The sequence below is a fragment of the Salvelinus alpinus genome, chromosome 21 (genome assembly GCF_045679555.1).
Source record: "Salvelinus alpinus chromosome 21, SLU_Salpinus.1, whole genome shotgun sequence".
Lineage (NCBI taxonomy): Eukaryota > Metazoa > Chordata > Actinopteri > Salmoniformes > Salmonidae > Salvelinus > Salvelinus alpinus.
Genome location: NC_092106.1, coordinates 23,036,444 through 23,055,939, shown reverse-complemented (window position 1 = coordinate 23,055,939; position 19,496 = coordinate 23,036,444). Strand labels below are relative to the sequence as shown.

Sequence of the window (19,496 nt, the reverse complement as noted above, 5' to 3'; positions counted from 1 at the left end):
TAAATCAACATCTTTTGTCTAAAGCGCAGCAACAAAATAATGATGGTGAAATAATCAGGGATCCGTCCAGTGGTGTTCATAATAACCTGTAGCAGCTCTTATCATATTGACATGGTGTTGGTCAGACAATGGGAGGATTGGGTGTTGGAGGGAGCAGTCACAATCCACAGCAAGGCCTATAGAATCTTCTATAGGGAACGGTTGAGTCGTTGTGATCATCAAAGATAAGACTAATTGAAATTCACTTTCAGTGACTCACTGATTGACCAAAATAACTAAATCGACTTAATCAAATGTCTTATGGAAACCTTGTTGATTTCTGTCATGTACAGTAAATATGTATTTTAGACACCTGCTAAATATTTGGTAGTTAGCACTATCAAATGAGAAGTTTAGACTCATTCATTTACAAACAAGTTGACATATAATTTCCTGTTCAAAATAACAGATTGTCTAAAATAGACAGGATATGTTAATATGAACAAAATATTAACCTTAATGTATCTGCTTTTAATAATCCATCCAATTTTGCGAAAAAGGGTAATGTTTTCGGTACAGTTTTAAATATTTTCTAAATGATGGATTATATAGATAGTTAAAAGTATTGTGCCCATGTTTGTGCCATTAAGGGGAAAAATGACATCACATTAGAAAGTTTTGGAACAAATTATGACTGGTATCGGTATGGTTTTGTGTGCTTTACTGATGGGGTGATGTGTTCTATGCGAAATCCATTGAGGTTGCCCCATTACACTGGCATGTCTGGTAATACAGTGAATCTGACAGAAAATGTTCACATACAGCTTGGAGTATGGAGAAAGTATATACACTGAAAAAACAAAGCAATAGTGTAATATGGATTTTTCATAATTCCAAATATAATATAAGCACAAAGTGCAAATGAACTGGTTTAGCAGTGAATGACGGTACCTTTACGCAACGAAGGCTGCTGCTGCTGCGCATTACATCCTAGAATGCCAACCATTGGGTGTCGCTGTGGGCGCATCCACCCGGCCATAAACCTTGGTCTGATCGGACCCCGACCAAATCTCAAGAGGTGTCTGATATAGTACTATAGCACGTGAGAAATTAAAGAGTGTGCGGGGCAGAGAGAACGGGCGAGCAGTGATAGAGAACAGGAGAAAGCACGGAAGAGGTTGGTAATAGCACGGAATTTTGGGCGAGTGAGCGTGGAAGTCTGGATGGGGGAATCCCGAGGAGGAGAACTCACAAACGGCCACGACACCAGACATGAGTCCGAGGTGGGTAAATGACAGATGTGAGAGAGAGAGATAAAGAGAGCGATGCCCTCCACTAGCCTCATCATATTGACATCCCGTCTGGATACTTACTGCGACTTTAGGTGCATTCAGTCAGTGAAGGCAATAGACTATAAAAGCTCTCCTACTTAAGTATATATTTATAAACGTTTTAAAAAACATTTGTGTCTGACAGCTGACAAGTATAGACTAAATTTACGCGTCCGGAGCTGGCATGTTATATCGCATTTTAAAAACTTTATATTATCGTGAGGTTGATTAAAACAAAATCTCTCGTGAGAATCTCTAGGCCTATCTGAAAAAATCTATTGAAGACAAGTTGCAATTTTTTCTTGGAATGATCCGAGAGAGGAAACATGCCTTAGTAATTCAAAATAATGTTGTTAACTTATTAAGATGTTCGCGATAAGGGCAAAAGGCCCATTTGCAGTGACAACTAACAGAAAGATTTAACAATTAGTAGCCAAAGATTGTATACATATAGTCAATTGATAGAAAAAAATTATTTGACATATGCTCAGCTTCTAAAAGTTTTACAACTGATGTAAATGACAAAAGCTGGTTGAGAGAGATTTCACGATTTTCAGACTCTGTCAGGCAACATAATAGTGCAACTATAACCGTGTACTAAAAATAGCAACGCCTAGGCTAAAATAATTTGTTATTGTACAAACATGATCAATTTCAGAAGTGTGTACTACTGTGGGGAACACTTAATTACTATAGGTCTGAAAACAAAAACAAACCTGCATAAAAGCCCTAAACAACCCTAACAGCTTCATGATGAATATATATTGTCATTATTTTGAGCTAATTTACAGTACAATTTATGTTTACACTTAATCACCTGATACTGCGTATATATTTAGCCTACCCCAAACATAGAGGTACCTTTTCCGTTCCAAAATAGGCCCACGTTTTACGCACGAAACAACGTTTACGCGCGAAAACAAATAAGGCCAATGACTGCACCACTAGGTTACTATATAGTGTATGGTTGCAGGATTACCTTATAGTTATATTTGATGGATGGATAAAAATATCAGGGGACAGAGTTCTGCTCCTCCCCGCCCACCTCTGTCAGTGCGCCGAATCTCGCAGGATATGGGCCGTGGCAGTTTACTTATTGTAAGCTCTTGTCTGCTTGTCTTTACGTAAGCAGGTGAGACTCGTTAGGCCTTGGGCTACAAACACTAGACACCAAACTCTAATGATGAGGTGGCTCTTAGTTAGCCAATGGGGGTTGGACTGTAGAATGTCACATCCGTATAGGATATCAAAGGTTCACTCACTAGGACTAGTACACAATTTTACTAGGACTAGTACACATTTTAAACACTATCATAAGATTAACCTTATCAGTAGGTTTAATTAAAATATAAAAGGGTTATAGATCAGTTTCAGTCAAATGGCATATGAATAAACCAGCCATCATCTATCGGTGTGTAGGCTATTTCCTCGTAGTCTAATTGTTGACAATATGCATTTTTGTTACGGGTCTCATATGTCTCCAAACTTCAGTTCAGTGTAGGACTGCTGGGCCGTGTGATATACAATAAAGACCTGTCTCTTTAAGACGAAGCCGCGATGTGTTGTGAAGTTCAAGTGGGGGTCAGTTGAAGTTCCTGCCCTCGAGTTTACCTTTTAGTTTTATTAAAGACTGACATCACATGGGGCGCTAAAACACTTAAGGTGCATAGAGGCTCCATTATCATCCCCGCGCACGTTATTGCCTCGACACAAAAAAATTGCCGAGGAAATTACAAAATAAAATATGAGGAAACTGATGCTGGACTAAGCACGTCTTTTTTTATAGGAAGGGGTGAGAAAGAGAGGGAGAGGGGAGGGGCAGGGAGAGCGAGCGAGAGAGAGAGTACGAAGAGAGTAACAAGAAATTCATAGCAATTAATAATAAAAAGAGTTGGCAGTCGTGCTTGGAAAACTGGCATGGTTTTTGGAGGCTGGCAGTTCAAAGTTGAAACGTCAGAAATTACTCCAAAAGACTGTTGAGATGATCATTAAGGGAGACTTAGATCGGATGGCAGAAGAGATCGGGCATCCAGGTAACGTTTCAATACCAGCGTTTTAAAGTCCAGCACAGCTACAGATCAGCCAACATTATTGAGACCAGATATAGATAGTATTTAACTTTTTAGCGATCTTTATGTGAACATAGGGGGGTTATCGCGCGTTTAGTGTTTGGTTAATTTGTGTGTATTTTTTAAAGCAAAACATAATCGCGTTTTCCTAATTTTGTGATGGAACCTCTTAGTCTATATATTTTTGGTTGTAATAAGAAATGGTTGCTTATGTGAGGTATCTTTTGTTTAATTCAAACATTCTCATTTCCACTTTACCAAACTACGAATATCCTACATAACTGTATCATGCTAATAAATGGATCACTGGACTAAGTTCTGTAAAGCTACAACAAGGTAAGATTTCTATTGGATTATTTGCTGTGAAGTAGGCCTAGCCTATATGTCACCTATTGCCATCAGATGGTTGTGTAGTTATCTAGTTTTATACAGAAAACAGTGTAGCTAAGTCTCTGGGTGTTCAGCATGATGCCTCATCCTCAGTCAGAGGTAGGTTGATGCGGTGGGTCTCCGTGCAGAGTTCACACCCCACCACCGTGCAGCTATAGATCACAGCTCGCCTAGCATCGGACTAATGAAGGGTTCATGGCGCTTCTCATGGAGTTGAGTTGATTTGATCTTAGGGACAGCGATGACGGCTTTATCTTCTGTACCTGTTCTGTTCCTCTTCCAACCCCTCTGTACCTTTCTATGTCAACATTTAAGTGCTGTCGTTTGTTTAAACGTTCTGTTTAGGTAAACGACAGCACTTAAATGTACAGAGAGTGTATGAAATCAAATTAATCAATCAAAAAAATATTGACAACACGTTACGCATGTATAGGCCTATGTCATAGGCAATCACTAATCTACAGTTATTTCGATGAAATGTAGGGCTGCTTGAATTTCCCTTTGTACATTGTTTGTGGAGGGGATTTAGTGTAGACTCATGTGGTTATCTGACTGAGATAACGATGGTGATTTGTCTAATGCGAGGACAAGATTACAAGAGAAGGGATGAGAGAAGGCGAGATTTAGGATACCTAAATCATGTATATTATGTTAAAATTGTTTTGTTGTTGTGGAAAATGTATCCTATCTTTTAAAGAAAATAGGCCTATAAACCTGAATACAAATGACTTCTCAAATGGTCAATTTCTTAATACCCGACGTATTTATTAAGACATGTTGTAAAGATCTATAGCCTAATGGACGCATTGAGTAGACATATCATTACAGTTTCTAAAAAAGTTGACAGGGCTCAGGAGTAGGCGAGTCTATTTTGTTAAAAGGACTTTGAGTTTGTAGGCCTATAGGCCTACTTCTCCTCTCGGTGCGTATTCAATCAAATCTAATGATTTAATTAAGACATGGTTGCATCAAACTAGACTTATCTTTTACAACTTTACAAACTTTACTGCAGGCAACATATAGTTTTAAAAAGGAGGCACATTTTTAAGTAAGTATTGTTGTCTTTTCTTATACAAGTTAGTAGTGACAAGGAAACTAACAGCAAAAACCTATTATAAAACAAATACAAAAATATTTTTTGAGGAACCATTTTTCTCTGTCCATCGATAGGCCTTGAGTACTTTGATTTGGTTTTTGAGACATCGCTATAACAATTATGGTAATAAGGGATCGTTTTGTCAATTTGACAACTGCTATCACTGTGGCTCTGAGAAAGAGGCACATTTAATAACGGGGATCGTGTGAACATGTCTACGGCGGGATTAGGAATGGAAATCTGGGGGTCTGTATTCTAGAGAGACGAGGCGCGCAGCTCAGGAGTTTCAGCTGAGTGTCTCATTTGAAATGCCCCTTATAAGGAAGTCAACGACAGAGCGAATCAAATTCATATCCAAGATAAAGGCGAGGTTGCGTTGATGAGGTGACAGACTCATTTTGGCGGCTGTGTCTAAACCTCTAAACTCACTTATCTAGCCTTCTAACTATAGAGGAAGTGTAAAATGCAAATGTCTCTGGCCTTGTCTAAAATCAAACAATGTCGACATAATTCGAGCCATCTCTCTGCACTGTTTAGGCTAAGCGCAGGACACCCACCCCTTAGGCTACTTATAAAGCCTCAAGTGTGGTTTTCATTAAATAAGGTTTCATGCTCTACTGCTTTTATACAACCCATTCACAAAAATATCCTGCTACGTAAGGCCTTATAAGCTATAGAGCTCAGCGGCTCACAGTTTTTCCTTTTGGTTTGACAGGGTTCATGTTATGCCCGTAAACAAAATGACAACAGCAATGATAGATAGTATTTCACAGCATGAAAACAAACGTTTAGCTATTTCCCCAAAGTTGAGTTTTTACTCGAAACATTCATTTAGAATAGACTAAATAAATCATGCATTAAACACAACTAGCATTTCATTTGCTATCATTAGGTAGATATGTTTTATTTGCAACGTTCATTTATTATTATGTGCCTTAAATAGACCATTCTCAAACGAAAAAAGACTACACTGATGTCCCAGATCAATATTGTTGTGTAGGAAGTTGCTCTAATTAATACCAGAATCTGGAATTTTTGCATAAACATGGTAAACCTACATGCATACAAAGTCGTTCCCTGAAAATCAGACAGGCAGAAGGCGTGGATAGGAAGTGTGGAGTGTGTTCTTAACCTAGAGCAGACCCTCTCAGTCTAAACCCAGCCTCACCCCCATACCAGAGCAGTGACAACACAGACACAACACAGGTATCATGGATACCAAACTGTCCAAAAGATGACTCAAACACTGTTTTTCACGAAGTCACCCTTGTACCAAGTCTAGCATTCACCTATAACTAACCACTCGGGAAACAAATCATGATACAGGAAAATATTCAGAATGTACATAACAGACACAAGAACCTTCAATATCCACTTACTGGTTAATCATATTCCACAAGATCACTCATTGTGATGATACATTTTTCAAATTATTTAAAAGCATGTGTAATAATTGAGAATAAACAATCTATAGGTTAGAGAGAGAGAGATAGAAAGATATAGAGAGGAAAAATATGAAAAATAAAGTAGCCTCATCCTATATTGTGCAGGTTAATGATATTTGAGTAATGAATATAAACTTGCAATGAGATGCTTCTCTCACAGTTTTAAAACGTTTGATTGGCTCAGTGGATTTGAGGGCTGTCTTTGATAGGCCGTCAGGAGGATACAGTAGCCTAACTGTTAATGCTTGATGCTCAGACAAAGTTTTTAATACATTATTTATTTTGGTAACACTTCCTTCTCTTTCAACAAGAGAAAAAGCACAATGTGCATATTACACAAATTCTACAGATATGACAGACAGTTCATTCGTGTATTCTAACTGAATGATCATGCTAATAATATTTCATTTTAATTAATTTTTCGCCCCACAATTAATATTTTTTTCAAATAACGGATTTAAATGTGTTAATATTTAACATTTTATTTTTGCAATTGATATATCCAAACGATGCAGAAAATGACAAACCCGCCTTTACGCATAGGTTACAAGCGGATTGGATTCACGTAGATTTTTCATGCACCTGCAAGAGAAACAGGGATTTAGTGGTGGAGGCCGGTGCGCTGCCACATGCAAGGTTATTTTTTTATCTAACTGTTTAGACCGCGTGTGCGCGCCTTTCTGTAGCCTACATGTGTGATATGATAACGATTTCATAAAACATCCGAGTAAGATAGCAATCAAACAAACGGAAACGAACCTAAGCAAAGTAAGAGCGTCTGCTAAATGCTCTGGATAAGAGCGTCTGCTAAATGACTTAAATGTAATGTAAATGTAAAGCATAATTGTGCCATACATGCAAGCCCACTCTCGTGCGTTGGACAGGTGCGCTTGTAAATTTGACAGTGTTTCCAGATTATTATCATTTTTTGTATATGCCTGCTATTTTTTTCTGCTCTACCTTTGAAACATTTAAGTTAAACCCTATTTAGTTATTGATGGCTGCCATCCCATAAGGTGGTGGTATGTTTTGTCGAATCGCGTAAAGGGGACAGAGTAGCCCAGATCTCTGTTTCATGCTGCCTTTTTATTCTCTCAGGCCATGTATAGCCTGCTGTGACAGAATAAAAGTGTATGGTGCACTCCCATTCACCCTGGGGAAACATCCGCGCCTGTCCCAACCTCATGCGTAAAAGCCTATGAGGGCTAAGCTTTACGCACAGCGCACCAATCGAGTAGTGCAGTGCTCAGATATATGCCTGAAATTCTTTGCGCTGTTAAATGTATAACTTATCAATCGCTCTGAATATCAATTTTCATATGAGCCATATTGAATTATCTGTTCCTTTTCTTTGATTTGCTCCTCATACTGTGGAATGTGTAGTAAAATATGACCTGGGAGAAATGAAAGACCGCAGCGTTTAAGAGAGCAGCAGTGGAAACCTGTACATGGTTAGGTTATGGGTTTTATTGCACCAAAACGAGACCGTGTTTTAAATGGCTAAGTTACTTTTGGGTAATGCTAAACATATATCAACACAACTACACAGAAAACTCCGTAAGACTGAGGTGTGTCTTTAAATGATAGGAATGGAAGGCTATGAGACATCCAGGGTATACAACTGTATAAGAACCACATACACTGCTTTTCTTTAGATGGATCTCTTGATATGTTTATGTGTGGTGTGCAGTGGGCTTGCAGGGCCTGGTTGTGGGCAGAATAGTGTCTTAAGGAGGGCTCAGTAGGTAATTAAATGTCCGCTTGAAATCTCATGCTTCCCTTTCCCTCTGACTTGGGGCTTATAGTCAATGAAATAAACAATAAGATGATGAACTTATGTCAGGAAGACGAAGACCATGGTCGGACATATTTATTTAGTTGCTTGTTTCCCATCAGCGAGACCAAGCCCTTAGGGACAGTTACAAACTGTTTCATCTCACCAGTAAAGTATCCTCAGACACCAATGTTTGAACAATGCATCCTACTAAATTTGTTCAGTTAATAATGTTTATTTAAGCCTTAGTACAACAATACACAACTTTTGAGTGTGTGTGTTTGAGTGAGTGTGTGTGTGTGTGTATTGGTATGCGAGAAGCATGTGTGTGCACATTAGAATCCCAGAGTTCATCTCAAGTTAAACCATTGGACCTTCTCATTTTGTCATGATTTACACCCTGTGTGATCAGAGTTCCTTATATGACTGGGCCGAATGGGAGCTCAAAGACATCTTTTTTTGGACTCGTCTTCTCCCTCCACAGGTTTATACCTGCTGTTCATCATACTTGCAAAATGTTCAATCTCTGCTTTGTTTAAAACACTGCACACCCCACCTCTGGAATATTTTTTTATGGAAGCCGGCAACAAGAAAACATCTCTCTCTCTCTCTCTCTCTCTCTCTCTCTCTCTCTCTCTCTCTCTCTCTCTCTCTCTCTCTCTCTCTCTCTCTCTCTCTCTCTCTCTCTCTCTCTCTCTCTCTCTCTCTCTCATGTGTACACTTGAGTTTCTGATAATGACAAAACCTTCAACTGCTGCTCAGCTATAGCAATAGCTCACTTTTATAGAGCGACTCCAACGTGTGCTGCCTTTACTGTAAACTGAAGCCAATCTGTTCACTTTTCCTTACACATGGAATCAATACAATTTGTTGAAACCAAGTTAAGTTAGGGGATACAGTGGCATAGTTCAGCTATTAGCTTCATTTCGAAATCAAAAATTGATAATAAAAAAAATGCTTCTACTCCTCAGTTTATTGGGAAGTCATTGTTATTTAAGTTTACTTCCTGAATTGACTGCCCTATATTCAAATTGAAGATTGAGATGTCTGGCAGTAGTAGATTTTAGTTCACTTTAATCATTTTTTATATACAGATGGCAAATCAGACCCTTGTCAGTAATGAGATTACATTTTATGTATGAAAAATACATTTGTTTTAAATGTCTCACCTAAATAGATAAAAAGAAGACAAAAACTATTTGGAGAATGTACCACAATGTCATGCAAGCATATTAGAAGAAAAAAATATATATATGTATAGTAGATATTGACTGATTGTGGACTGATACTACTGGCACTGCATGACGTTTACAGATATCTGCTGTTTTAGGTGGCGGTCTGACGACGATGCTCCATGCCATGGAAGTCCCAAGTCATGCTAGACACCTCCTCCTGCAACTCAACACCCAGCGCACCAAGGGCTTCCTGTGTGATGTCATCATCGTGGTGCAGAACGCGTTGTTCCGAGCCCACAAGAACATTCTGGCCGCCAGCAGCCTCTACCTGAAGTCCCTGGTCGTCCATGACAACCTCATCAACCTAGACCACGAGATGGTGAGTCCCGGGGTGTTCCGGGTCATTCTAGACTACATCTACACGGGCCGCCTGACCGAAGGAGACCCCAGCTCCCCGACAGAGCCCAACCTGGGGGCCGTGCTGGCTGCAGCTAGCTATCTGCAGCTACTGGACTTAGTGGCACTGTGTAAGAAGAAGATGAGGAGAAATGGGAAGTACCCTCTCCGCCCCACTCCTGCCTTTCTGCGCTATGGGAAGATGGTCCCCAATAGTTTGGGTTTAGGGGGAGGGGGCAGGTATCGGGTGTCCACCCCTGTTATTCAGTCCTGCTACCCAGGGGGAGTTGGGAACACCCACACGCCACGTGCCCCACCACTAGAGGAGCTGCCGCTGCACCCCCATGCCACCCATGCAGGGGAGCTGTATGCCCCCACCTCTTCACAGGGCCCTCAGGTGTTCCCCTCCACACCCTCAGCCCTGCCTGCCCAGCCCAGCCTGCGTCCAGCTCACTCTGACAGGAACTGCTCCCCCATCTATGGCCTGGACCTCTCCAAGAAGAGTCCCAACTCCCAGTCCCAGAACACGCCCTCCCACCCCCACCTGGCTCATGCCCTGCCCCACAACGATGAGGATCGGGAGGGGGGGCTGAGCGGCCGCACTAGCCCCATGCTGGGGGCCTACCCCACAGAAAAGATGGAAACGGCTGATCAGGCTGGGTCTCTCCCACTTCACTCCTACCCCCACCTCAACCAGCCCCTCGGGCCCCACCTGCCCCACCTCCACCGCTCCAGCTCCCAAGGTCCAGACCACTACCCCTGCCCCCCCAGCCCCGACACCCCCACCGAGGCTGGAGAGCCCAGCAGGGAGGTGGGCAACATCTACCGCTGGGTGAAGCATGAGCCACTGTCATACACAGCTGAGGATGAAGAGGATGACGAGGATGAGGAGGAAGGGCGTCGAAACGGAGACCAAGACCACCAGCATCACAACCACCATCATAAGGCAGGGGAGGAGAGCGATGATCGCTACCGTAGGGTGGGCTGTGATGGGGAGGATGAGAAGAGTGGCTCAGGCAGTGAGGAGACAGGCAGTAGTGAGGGTCGACCATCACCCACAGGGGCCATGGGGAGGTTCCACCTACCCTACGAGCCTGAGAGCTTTGGGGACAACCTGTACGTGTGCATCCCCTGTGACAAGGGCTTCCCCAGCTCTGAGCAGCTCAACGCCCACGTGGAGACCCACACAGAGGAGGAGCTGTACTCTGGAGGGGAGATGGGTAGCAGCAACAGCAACCCCAAAAACAACAGCAGCAACAGCAACGGTAACGGCAGCCTGTCCTACCTGGAGGGGAAGTCCAGCCAGAGCCTGACGCCTGGGGTCCTGGGGGAGATCATCAGACCCTATCGCTGTAACTCCTGTGAGAAGTCCTACAAGGACCCGGCCACGCTGCGCCAGCACGAGAAGACCCACTGGCTGACAAGGCCCTACCCCTGCAGCATCTGTGGCAAGAAGTTCACCCAGCGCGGCACCATGACCCGCCACATGCGCAGCCACCTGGGACTCAAGCCCTTTGCCTGTGACCACTGCGGCATGCGCTTCACCCGCCAGTACCGCCTCACAGAGCACATGCGTATCCACTCCGGGGAGAAGCCCTATGAGTGTCAGGTGTGCGGGGGCAAGTTCGCCCAGCAACGCAACCTCATCAGCCACATGAAGATGCACAGCAGTGGGGGGGCCGGAGGGGCTCTGACGGCCGACGGCAAGCTAAAGCTAGACTTTGCGGAAGGGATCTACCCCCTGAGTAAATACGCAGCAGAGCACCTGGGGCTGAAGCAGGAGAAGGCCTCAGAGCTGCTGGCAGAGCATGCCATGGAGAGCCTGTTCCCGCTGTCCAAACTGGCAGCAGAACACCTGCGCCTCAACCACCATGACAAGATGGATGTCCTGGGGGTCCAGGTCCTGCCCCCTCCCCCAGGGTCCCTCTCTGACTCCCACTCCCGTATCATTGACCGCTACTCCCCCAGCTAAGATGGCCTTGGCAACCACACAGTCCTGTGGGCACACAACTTAACTTACAGTATTCTAACGTCATTCACCTCAACTCCATCAGTATCTGCACCTCAGACTAAGGCCAATACCTGGCCTAAAGAATGCACACACACTGTGTAGACTCCTATAAGTGCCTTTCTTTCCAAAGTTTGCATTATATGCATTTCAAAGACCTTCCTAGAAGAACTGTGCTATTTCTATTATATTTTGACCAAGGAATACCCACTCAAAACAGTGTAGTATCTATACGTAAACACGTTTTTTATTTTTATTAAACCACCGAGCCAAAAACAAATTGAGAACCAAAAAGCAATTGTTTTTATTTATTTTTTTGTGCATAATGAAAAACCAAAGAAACTGTTGCAAGAAAGTGTTGCAATCAGACCCTAAACCTGTGTACTAAATGTACTATTACTGTTATAAATGTATATAAAATGGAAAAAAGCACATATGGACATGATTCAGGGCTCCTGTTCAGAACTGAAAGGACACAAAAGAAAAAGCCAAACCTTTGGGATTTGCAAGTGATTGGAACACTTAGTTTAGTTTTTGGGGTACTGGATTTCCTCTGTATCTTCCTATTCAGTTTTACCCCATGCTCCAGCTTTTCTAGTCATGAGGGAGTGAATAACGGAAAACAGCATTCGCTCCGCCATTTAAGTCAAGTGATCTATGCTTTGTTTTTCCACCGTTGTTACGTACTTCATGATGTTGTGTACAGAGAGACTCATATTAAATAATAGTAGCTTACTGACTCTAAAACCCAGTGCCATAACCCTTTGAACCCATAACCTCTCTTTTGACTTGCATCCCAGTGCCTTCAAACTGTTATTGAAAAGTAGCGAGGAGCACAACCCTGTGATCTCACAACTGGGACGCATCATGGTGCATACCCAACTGATGACACGCCAATCCTTCTCCATGGCTTCAACATCCAGTGGTGTGGAGTGTAGACTAAGCATGGGTGTTGCCTGTGACATTGTGTAATATTTACAATGGTGGGTGCAGCTGTACAACTCACCAGAGGAGAGCACAGAGAGGCCATCCAAGTCAGTGCCGAGAGGCTAGAGTCAATTACCACCAATCAGTCACTATCAATAGCAGCAATTCCCTCTAACACAGATGAAGAATCAGGACTGACAATTGTCCCATACTGCAGATAAATAGTACTAACCACTTTAAAAACCTTTTGACCACCCCCATGTAGTCTCAACTCTTGTCTGAGAGACAGAGGGCCGTGCTATCATTGACAGGCCAAAGTGACTTCTCCGCTGCTGCCTTAATACACACGTTTACCCACACAGGGACTGGGAGCTGCTAATGTGACAGCGTTGTGAACATGAGAGCTGGGCGCTAGCTGCCTCTGACAGTGCTCTGCTCGTGGTGCGGCAGCAGGCCGGGCCGTCAGTGTGGGTGAACAGCACAGCACACCCCAGCTGCTGGCCTCCCAGTCTTCCAGTAATCCCTGTGAAATCTCACATTCTCCCTGACAATTCACACTGTCTGTCGGCCTGACGCCCCATTTCATGCCTGCCATCCAGCCCCTCTGATCCACACCATAACAAGACATCCGAGCACTGCCGAGCCGAGTCCTACCATCTGCCCTTCCCTGCCTCTCTGCTAGCAGGCTATCAAACATGGCACAATACAGTACAGTAGCACACCTCAATATCAACTGACCAGTTCCTTTAGAAAACAATGAGCACTTATGGGTTTGGGGGTTGAGGGCACTTATTGTTTTGCAATTAAAAAAATAATAATATTTCAAGGAGCATGCTGGCTTTTTCTTTTTCTACGTTGTCGGACCTTGTGTCAGATTGGAGTTTGTTGACCACTATAGTGCCAATGCCAACCTCAGTAGGTTAATGTGAAGACTAAAGCCATGAATGCACTGTGATAGACTTAGTGAATCTTAAACCTTAGCTTGGAGACTGAGACAGTAAGCCCTAGTATTGTAGGATTGTATTAATGTACAACATTAATTGAAGGGCTTTATTCTGTAGCATAATGAGCATATCAAGGTGTGTTTTTCTGTCCCATATTTTCTTTCTCTTTCTTTAGATTTTGAACCAAAGCAAAGTGAAACTGGTGCTCACCTCAGGACTGAACCCAGCATGGGGACGCAACACTTTAGCTACACAGCAATCAACCAACCAAACACACACGTACACACTTAGAAAGAGGCAGATACAGACATCTACACACATTTTATTTTGACATTTTTTATTTTGAGGGGACAATAGTCCTGTGTTAAACTTGTGGTTATGTCATGGTTATGAGATGTTTTACTTGTCTTACAATTTTGTTGATAACATGTGATATTAACATTTTCTGCTTTTATCTTAATATTTTGTGTAAATGTTCCTTTTTTACTGCCCTCAAAGAGGCTTTGTGTGGTTCAGGCCAATGACATTATCTTAATAAGGAAAAGTCAAGCTGGTGATCTTCTTTAATTCAACAGAATATACAAATGTACATGTTGACAGGGCTTGTAAGACAAGACGTAAGGCAATACCTCTGGTTCCAAAGAAACATATAAACACTATGTGAATTAGGTCTTTTATTTTTCACCCGAAGCCTTAATGTTTAGTGACGTGTTTGGTTGCACACGAGGAGTGATGTATTTCTCAATATTTCCCTAAACAGATAAACAGTGGCTGGGCTGTGAGTGGGTGAAAGCTATAGCCTGAAGATGTTTGATGACCCATTTCTCTGGAGGGGGTTTGTGAGCTGATGATGATGATACTCAGACTACGGCTGTGTGTGTATTCATACACAAACACACTTTAAGCTAGCTTGTTTCCAGCCTACGTGGAACACAAAAATCCACACTTGTCTCCAAAGTTAATTTAGAAAAATAGTCTCCAGCTGTTTTGTTATAACAAAATAAACTAGTTTAAATGACAGGGGCAGTGGACAATTTCAATCTTCTATTTATCATGGCAGTATGAGGTTAGACCACAGACATGTGAAGTCCCATAGACAAGAGGTAACAGCCCATTTGAAGTGGATGTCGATGGTGGGAATATACATCTCTCCTGCTCATTCTCTCTCATTCATTAGTTCAATCTCACTGAAAGTCTATCTCCCACTTTCCTTTTTGTGCACCGTTAAAACAAGAAAAAATTTGTTTCCACTGACACTCCGAATCTGTACAGGAAGAGAAAGCAGCATAATGTTCAGCGTTACTGTTGTGAAATGACCCTTTATATAAAGGGAAAGGGAATGGGGGATACCTAGTCAGTTGTACAACTAAATGCCTTGAACTGAAATGTGTCTTCCGCATTTAACCCAACCCCTCTGAATCAGAGAGGTACGGGGCACTGACTTAATCGACATCCACGTCTTCGGCGCTCGGTAAAGATGGGTTAACTGCCTTGCCCAGGGGCAGGGGTGCCGTGTGTGTGTGTGTGTGCGTGCGAGTTTAAAGGGAGAAGTGTTGGGTTGTCTGTTTGCGTCCACATGTTATTTGAGAATATGAATGGCTGTTAATGTATGCTCTGGGAATAGTTCTGGTGTGAAGGAGAGGAGAGGTGTGGAGGAGCAGGAAGTGAACTCTTGGCTGGGCTTTAGTGTTGAGCAGGATGTGCAGTGTGTTTCTGCTCGCAGACCGATAGAGACACAGATGGAGATTGGGAGGGAGAAGGGAGGGAGAGGAGCATGGAGAGCGCAGCAGGGTGGACATGAGCCCATTGTTTAAATATGAAAGACTGATCTTACTTCTAAACCTCTCCATTCAGAAAACGTTAATAGCCTCCCTATCTTCTTTTTCCCCTCTTCCTTCCTTCCTTTCTTTTAATTTTTTTTTTAAAGGGAGGAAACCCCTGTCCACTCTTATATTGTACAGTGCTGTTCTTACTGTGCTCTACTTCCAGAAAGGTCCAATGCAGCCATTTTTATTTAAATATTACAATTTCTGGGTAACAATGAAGTACCTTACTGTGATTGTTTTCAATCAAAATGGTAGAGAAAAAAAAGCTTCTTAGCAAAGAGCAATTTCTCAAACAAGTCTGTCTGGGAGTGGTTTGAGTGGGGAGGGGAAAACTGATAATTAGCTGTTATTGGCAGAGAGGTTTGGAACTCTTTCTTATTGGTCTATTAACTAATTTAGTCTGGCCAAAACTCCATCCCAACAAAACAGCTCTTCAAACAGCTCTTACACCAAAAGGGCATTCTCATAATTTTCACAATTTCACAGTATTATTCCAACCTGATAGTGTGAAAATATATATATATAAAACACAGGAAAATCACGATTTTGACTGCACTGGTCTTTGAACAACCACTTTCATAAGCTTATTACCAAATAAAACATCCCACTTTGTGGTGTACTTTTAGCACAGCCAGTTCAGAAGAGGGCTCTCTATAACATAACTGGTTAGGAAAAAGAAGAGCAGCCTCCCTCCATATCACCACTATTACAGTTGACATTTACTACACAATGTGTGCCAAGAGAACGTTAGCATTTTGTTGACAGTGCTAGGGCTCAATACAAGACAGAAAAATAAAGCTCTGTCAGTTTTAATGCAGAGACAATATTTTCATAATTATTTTATTGGGATAATCTGTGCCTCATTCTTGCCTTGCAGACTGACTTTGCCTTATTAGAAAAACAAGCAATGCTGATACTAGCATTCAATGCAGACTTGTTGTAACTTTTCTGGTCAATGTTCATATTGAGGTTTTAATTTTTTTACTCCTGTGATTTTTTTGTGGGGAATCTTATAAACTCATGTGGAAACATGTATAGGTATTTGAACCCTAAGCCTGATCCATATGTCAATTATTATGAAATAAGCCCGCAGTACATTCGATTATGTAAATTACTCTGATGTCTGGTGTGCGTGTGCATCTGCTGAGTGACCACAATGCACCTGTCCATCTGTGTTATTTCTCTGCTGTTCCCACAGTGGACCTGTTTGAATTAGAAGGGAGGGAGAGAATTGACACTTTCAACGGTCTTCATTACAAGCAGCTGCTTTCCTCCATTTATTCCCCCAAACTGCACTTTTCTGGAGAAATCATTGAATTATGATTTGTATTACCCTCGCGACTCCCTAAAACCCCCCTCAATCGCCTTTCCTCTCCCACATTGCTTCCTCCTTGTCCTCCTTTTTCTTCCTCCGTCTCTCCCCGATCCAACCACTGGCCTCCCACTTTTTCTTCCCTCGTTACTTCAAAGCACTGCTCTCCCCTCACCTCTCTGTCTGTCTCCCGCTCTCTTCTTGACACTCAGCACGAACCACTAGCCCACGCCGCCAACCCTCCTCCTCTACTCCTCCTTCCCTATTCCCCCTCTCTCCCATGATCAAGTCACTTCCAGCTGTTTTTCCTGCTGAAGAAGACAGTTGTCTAAATGTTTACGCAAACAACTTTCTTTTTCTTAACGCCCTGATCAAGTTCCAAAATGAACTTCATGGCATGTGTTACAATACTGAGGATGACGGGCCAAACATTTGATGACGTTATTATGTACTTGCTTTCAAGTCAGGAAGTGTATTACAAAGACAGATAAAATAGCATTATTATTGAGGAAATGCAGGATACTATGAGAAGGAAATGTTCAGGGGGAAATATGCTAAGAAAGATGCCAGTAAAGTAAACATGAGTGGATGAAATTGCACAATTGAGCCGGACCGCTGAGATGGAGAGGGAGAGAAAGAAAGAGAGAGAAAGAAATAATGAGAGAGTTAAAGTACCAGTCATAGCTTAAGTAAACAACATAGAAAAAACTGAGTGGCGGTGAGCTGCTGCATCGTCAGGTTTTCATGTTGGCGTCTCAGTCTGAGTGCCCTCAGCATTGGTGTCTTCTTACCAGGCCTTCAAGTCATCACTCAGTCTCCACATGATAGAGACAGACAGTCTTTGTTCAAGCAGAGGAGAGTGGTGTGGCTAGTGGCTGCCCCATGTCTTCTTCAGTATGTTTTGCTTGGAGCGTTCTGTCTCCACCAGGCAGTGAAATAGTCAGACCGCAGACCTGATCAACAGACAAATTTAAGTGGACACGTTTAATCTAGAATATAATTTTGCCGTTTCTCAAAGCTTGACTCTAATGATATTATTCATTTACGGTACTTCTCCTAAAGTACCCCGTTTCGGATCTAACCCGGGGTCTAATAGTCATGTATGAGTACACACACACACACACACACACACACACACACACACACACACACACACACACACACACACACACACACACACACACACACACACACACACACACACACACACACACACACACACACACACACACACACACACACACACACACACACACACACACACACACCTGGATGGCAGACTGCCCTGTCACTGTTCAGAACTGGCTGTTCCAGATTAGGTCAGATTTAATTAGGCTTCCCTGCTCCTTTTGGAGTGTCAGTTCTTGTAGAAAAAGTCATTACTAAAGAAAAGGCAATGTTACTGACGGCCTGAACTGAACACACACTGAGATGCCTGCCAGAATGTCACAGAGGGTACACACACTCTCCTACACACACTCCCCATTTATATCACACACACACACACACACACACACACACACACACACACACACACACACACACACACACACACACACACACACACACACACACACACACACACACACACACACACACACAACCAATTTGATCTCATATAGAAATGGTGGATTTACTGAGGTAATTGAGGTGGAAATAGAATTTGAATTTGTGGTTACAGAGATGGAAAGTTCAACAGGCATGTGTACTGAATGGGGGACGACAGAGGCACTTTTACTTACAGTAAAACTTCACCAATTTACATCAGATATTATTCTGTTTTTTCCAGGAAGATGATGGAATTTAATTTACTAAACAAGCACACCAGTATTTTTTTATTTTATTAATTTAAAATATTTCAGTTTTTTCAAGCGCTTTCTTGAAAATAAAAACCAAGGGTTTGAATACAAAGCAATGAACAAAAAACCAAACAGTATTTTTCTATGTTACATTTTCAATATTGTTCTTATTTTGCATTAGTGAAATGAATGTATTTATTGCATGTCTAAATGTTTTATAGGTCATTGTTTTGTGTACATTTCAATTGTGGGATATTATCATTATTTTCTTTAATTCCAATGTCTAAATAAATCATTTTTGATAAGGCTTTTATTTGTTTTAAGCCATTGTGAAAATGTTATGTTTTTGTTTGTTTCTATACTCAAAATCAACTTGGCAATAAAAATGAATTGCATAATGGTTTCACAAAGCGGCTGTCTTGTCACTTTATTTTTCTTGTCACTTTTAAGGAATGAATCCATCCACATCAATAAGATTGTCTTTCAGCACCAGACTCAATTAAATCCATAGCAAAGAATATCTGAATTGTAGAGCAGTTCACATTTAAAGGTCATTTCCGATTGCGCCGACATATGCAGCGTTTACTGCGAATGCAGTCTCCGTAACCACGGAAATGTTGCCTTTAATCGTCAGTCTCTTCAGAGCTACAGATTGAATAGAGCCCCTAGTGTTGTGTTGAAGAGTTTCACCACATTGTGCCAGACAGTGGCAGCTCACACAACGCAGTCTGTGATTCGGCTTCCATCAAATACCTGAGATGAGTGAGATAGCTATTTTACCTTCCGGGAGACTAATAAAAAAAAGTACAGCTTTTATCACCTGCGCCTGAAATATTTCATTGAGATTTCACTGAATGTCAATGATGATTACCATATCTTTTTTAATGCATTCTGAAATAAAGACCCATGGAACAGAGACAAGAACCTCATGTGGAAGTAAGAATTTCAGCGGAATCTCATGCATCATATTAGGTCCACATGCAACACTGAACAGATCAATTACCCTGTCAGCAAGAGCAAGAGCA

General features: G+C 42.1%; 1 protein-coding gene across 4 annotated transcripts; it reads left to right on the top strand.

Annotated features, from left to right (window-relative positions):
* The first annotated feature begins 1,072 nt into the window (after nt 1–1,072).
* LOC139548070 (hypermethylated in cancer 1 protein-like) lies at nt 1,073–18,881 on the top strand. 4 transcript variants are annotated; one of them, XM_071357385.1, is made up of 2 exons: nt 1,073–1,262; nt 9,399–18,881. In XM_071357385.1, exons 1-2 carry the CDS (start codon nt 1,203–1,205, stop codon nt 11,625–11,627), a joined length of 2,289 nt encoding a protein of 762 aa, XP_071213486.1. In that variant the 5' UTR covers nt 1,073–1,202; the 3' UTR covers nt 11,628–18,881. The 4 variants fall into 4 exon arrangements, with proteins under 4 accessions (XP_071213486.1, XP_071213488.1, XP_071213487.1 ...); XM_071357387.1 differs by having other exon boundaries at nt 1,082–1,262; nt 9,415–18,881; XM_071357386.1 differs by lacking the exon at nt 1,073–1,262 and adding an exon at nt 3,162–3,343 and having other exon boundaries at nt 9,415–18,881.
* The last annotated feature ends 615 nt before the right edge of the window (nt 18,882–19,496 follow it).